This window comes from Diaphorina citri, unplaced genomic scaffold, assembly GCF_000475195.1.
Source record: "Diaphorina citri unplaced genomic scaffold, Diaci psyllid genome assembly version 1.1 scaffold16886, whole genome shotgun sequence".
NCBI lineage: Eukaryota > Metazoa > Arthropoda > Insecta > Hemiptera > Psyllidae > Diaphorina > Diaphorina citri.
Window position 1 is genome coordinate 1 of NW_007394243.1, and position 4660 is coordinate 4660.

Below are 4660 nucleotides of genomic sequence, written 5' to 3' on the forward strand. Positions count from 1 at the left end.
TCAATTAAAAAGAAACTGGTAATATCTGGTACTTTCTTTCCCAAATTATACTTCCCTAAATCCCTATTAGAAATAATAATTAATGGGCACACCCTTGTGGGGAGGGGTTGGAAAATGTATTCTACATTTAATATGTACTTTTTTTTAAATATGTACCTACCTATGTTAATTTTGTGCATATGTACCTTTGTTAATTTGTAAATTTTGCTCAATAAAACACTGCAGAGTAAACAAAAATAGTAATAGAAAGTAAAAGAAAACTCACTGGTAATATCTGGAAGCCAGGGCTCCTACGAGTTCGCCCACTCTGTCCTCCGAGCTGATAATGGTAAACACGAGGTCATTGCCCTTATTATTATGTATGACCACCAGCTGGTCCGATCCCGGACTGACACTCAGTCCGGTCATCTCTTGCAGGGACATGCCGCGTTTCATGGCTTTGAATTTGGCGCCCGAGTCTAGTTTGTACACGGCGAAGTCGGTTACTAGGAGAGCGCGGTCGGCACACCGGTTGAACTTGTTGGTCTTGTGAACGAACGCTGAGAACATCACCTGAGAATGAAAGAGATTTGGATCAGTATAGCTTTGTAATTTATCTACAACAATAACAGTATACAATACATAGAAAAAATACTAATAATAACCAAATATAACGGATAGACGGTTTTGTTCGTTATAAAATCTTTTCGTTGTACGGAAGGTCATCATCATGATGAAACAAGTAAAAGTACAAATAAAAGTACTTGTACTTGTAGTCAGTACAAGTACTAGTAATTTATTGTACTTGTACTTGCGATACCAAGTACAATTAAAGTACTTGTACTTTGTACTTGCAAGTACAATTTTTCCAACTCTGTCATCATGTTGATTGTATTTAGAAGGTTACGCCAAACGGTTCTACTGTATTAGAATAAAACTTTGTGGTGAGCTCAATTGTGTTAAGCATGAAAGCATTAAAACCCGTTCTCTTATTACTACACTGATTCCAAAGGCTTGACTTGGATTCGAACCATCAACCTTCCGATCGGAAGTCTTACCACATTGAACTGGTCGCTATATTTCAAATTCTCAATGGCCGCATTGTAGATGATGTAACTGCTATTCTCCTCCGGTAGAGAGAGGTAGTCTCCCTTCCACACTCTGTCTGCACCCCATGTACCTCTCTTACCTCGCAGAGCTATGGCTGCAGACATCTGGAAAAATAATGTTCTTGTTGTCAAATGTCAAGGTACTTGACTACTAAAGGTAATGTTACATAGACATTGTTTGCAAAACAATGCGCGCTTGGTGTAACATTACCTGAAAACCCGACAGCACCCGGATCAACTCCGCGCACACACGAACGCTGTTTGCAAGCCACAAATGAGCATTGTTTTTATAGGGTTAGTTTAAATGCAAAAAGGAGCTTTGCTTTTTCATTGTCGTGGCCTCTGAATATATTAGTTGCGGTTCTTACCATCAATATTAGTTCAGACTCTTACCTTCAGTCTTAGTTGGGGCCACTCGGACCTAGGGAAGGGACTCAGGATCATGGCAGCTCGCCACCTGTCGAATAAAACTCGCAGGGAGGGTACAATGTGTCGGGTGGTAACGCTGGGCTCTGGCCACTTGATAGACTTGCCGTAATCTCTACTGGACTTGGCGTGTCTGCAACACAACGCAAAATAGTTCAATTCAATTTATTTACATATTATGGAATATTATTTATTTACAATATTATGGAATGTTACATGTAATTTACAAAAATAAAACAAAATTATTAAGAGCCACGTCCAGCCAGTGGTGATAGCACTTCGAATGCACTGATTCTCGATGGATCACTGAAGTTAAGTAGCGTTGCGCATAGTTGGTATCCGAATGGGTGACTATCTGGGCAATCGCGCTCTGTCGGCTTTTTCTGACCCTACTTAGGCTGAGTAAGGTTAATGAGAGGAGACGGATAACTTTTCGCCGAATGGAGGGTAAAACCCCTGTCATTAAAGCAAAGTACAGTGACAATAAACTTCTATCAAACAGTCGCGTATTGATTTATGTTGGACATTTTACTTGAATTTCTGGCAGGTTTACCTGGATTCTTCCCAAGTTTCTTACCTGAATTTCTGGCTCATCTGTGTGAAATAGCTCTTCATTTTGTATCGCCTGTAGTATATCATGATGGCGAGGGCTGCCTTCATCTTCTTATACCTCTGTCTGCACATAGCCCCACGCCACTGTTTCTGAAGTAAGGTCACTATGCCCGGGATCAGCTCTGCTCGCATCTGAAAACATAAAGATGGGCACGTTACGACACAGACGACACGAGTCTAAAATAGCAGTTGTTTCATTGATACGAAATAAAAACGGTGGTGAAACACTTTTTTACTTTCTATTTTAAGATAGGAAACCAGGGTCCATAAGGGAATAGCATTATAGAGAAAATTGCAATGCTAAAAGGAAGAAGGGACCAGGGTCCACATGGTAATAGAAGGCTGAAAAACGCTATACAGTTAGCCAGCCTAATTAGCTTGGAGGGTCCTGCGTCTGCCTTGTAAGCGCTAGGTTGCGGGTTCGATTCCCGCCCAAGGCGAATTTCCATTAAAATCTCACAGCAGGATAAGTTCTCGCTCTTGGAACAGCTGGCTTCCTCCTATCCAAATCTTTCTTCGATTGCGGTAGGATGAGAACCTCAGATTTACAGTTTCCTCTTATCAAACTCTAAAAATCTCGATTGCCGGTAGGATGAGACCTCAGATAACACCTTTGAGACCTCAGTAATTACAGTTTCCTCGTATCCAAACTTCTAAAAAAAAAAATAGTAGGTCTCAAAGAAACACGACTTACGTTCTCGAGAGCAAACAGAGGTTTGGGTGCAGCCGGATGAAGATTTTGGGTTTTTACCATACTGACTCATGGGCAACAACCTTTCTCCTCAATTAGAACCTCGGGTTCCATCCTTGGGCGTACCTCGGAAATTTGGGCCCACGTGAATCCGATATCATTTTATAACTGAAAGCAGTACACCTATAATCAATAATACATTCTTTAATTAATAAAATTACAGGTCAGCCAGCCTGGTTAGCCTTTTAAGCTCTGTCCCGGGCTTAAATCGACCCGCGACAGAGCTTAAAAGGCTAACAGGTGCCCTGACCCTGTAATTTTTATTAATTAAAGAATGTCATTATTGATTATGATGTACTGCTTACAGTTTATAAAAGGATATCGGAATTCACGTGGAAATTTCCGAGGTACGCCCAAGGATGGAACCGAGTTCTAATTGGAGGAGAAAGGTTTTGCCCATGACGTCAAGTATGGTAAAACCAAGAATCTTCATCCGGCTCACCCAACACTCTGTTTGCTCTCGAAACATAAGTCGTGCTTTCTTTGAGACCTACTATTTTTTTTTTTAGAGTTTGAAGAGGAAACTGTAACATGAAGGTCTCAAAGTCTTATCTGAGGGTCTCATCCTACGCACATCGAAGAGCAGAGGTTTGACAAGAGCGAACTGGTAACTCGCTAAGGGTCTTATCCCCGAAATCGAAGAAGAGGAAGGATAGACAGGATCAGGAGAAAGTCAACCGTCTCCGGAACGAACTTATCTGGCCTGAGAATGAAATTCGCCCCGGGCGGGAATCGGGAAACCCGCGACCTAGCGTTACAAGACGAGACGCGCTACCCTCCAAGCTAATTAGCTGGCTAAACTGTATACGTTTTTTAGCCTTCTATTACCATGCTGGATCCTCTGGTCCCTTCTCTTTTAGCATTTGCAATTTTCTCTATAATGCTATCCTTTGGACCTGGTCTTCCCTATCTTCCACAAAAGTGTTTCACCACCGTTTCTTAGTTTCGTACAATGAAACAACTTGCTATTTTTAGACTCGTGGTGGTCTGTGTCGTAACATGCCCATCTTTATGTTTTCAGATGCGAGCAGAGCTGATCCCGGGCATAGTGACCTTACTTCAGAAACACCGTGGCGCTGGGGCCATGTGCAGAAGAGGTATGTAAGAAGATGAAGGCAGCCCTCCGCCATCATGATATACTACCAGGCGATAACAAAACTGAAGAGCTATTTCAAGACAGATAGCCAGAATCAGGTAAGAAACTTGGGAAGAATCCAGGAAACCTACAGAAATCAAGTAAAATGTCCAACATAAATCAATACGCGAACTGTTTGATAGAAGTTCAATGTCACTGTAACTTTGCTTTACTGACAGGGGTTTTACCCTCCATTCGGCGAAAGTTATCCGTCTCCTCTCATTAACCCTTACTCAGCCTAAGTATGTGTCAGAAACAGCCGACAGAGGCGCGATTGCCCAGATAGCTCACCCATTCGGATACCACTAGGCGCAACGCTACTTAACTTCAGGTGATCCATCGAGAATCAGTGCTTCGAATGCTATCACCCACTGGCTGGACGTGCTCTTATAAATTTTGTTTTATTTTTGTAAATTACATGTAACATTCCATAATATTGTAAATAAATATATCTCCCCATAATATGTAATAAATGAATTGAACTATCTTTTCGGGCGTTGTGTTGCAGACACGCCAAGTCCAGTAGGATTACGCAAAGGTCTATCAAGTGGTCCAGAGACACAAGAATTACCACCCGACACATTGTACCCTCAAAAATATAATAATATTCGACAGGTGGCGAGCTGCCATGATCCTGAGTCCCTTCCA

The 4660-nt window shown here is 41.8% G+C and overlaps 1 protein-coding gene across 1 annotated transcript; it reads right to left on the reverse strand.

The window, feature by feature from the left end:
- Window positions 1-246: 246 nt before the first annotated feature.
- Window positions 247-2288, reverse strand: LOC103523181 (myosin-IA-like). The gene is made up of 4 exons (XM_026832887.1): window positions 2092-2288; window positions 1482-1647; window positions 1038-1193; window positions 247-552 (listed from the first exon to the last, which is right to left on the reverse strand). Exons 1-4 carry the CDS (start codon window positions 2256-2258, stop codon window positions 262-264), a joined length of 780 nt encoding a protein of 259 aa, XP_026688688.1. The 5' UTR covers window positions 2259-2288; the 3' UTR covers window positions 247-261.
- Window positions 2289-4660: the final 2372 nt, after the last annotated feature.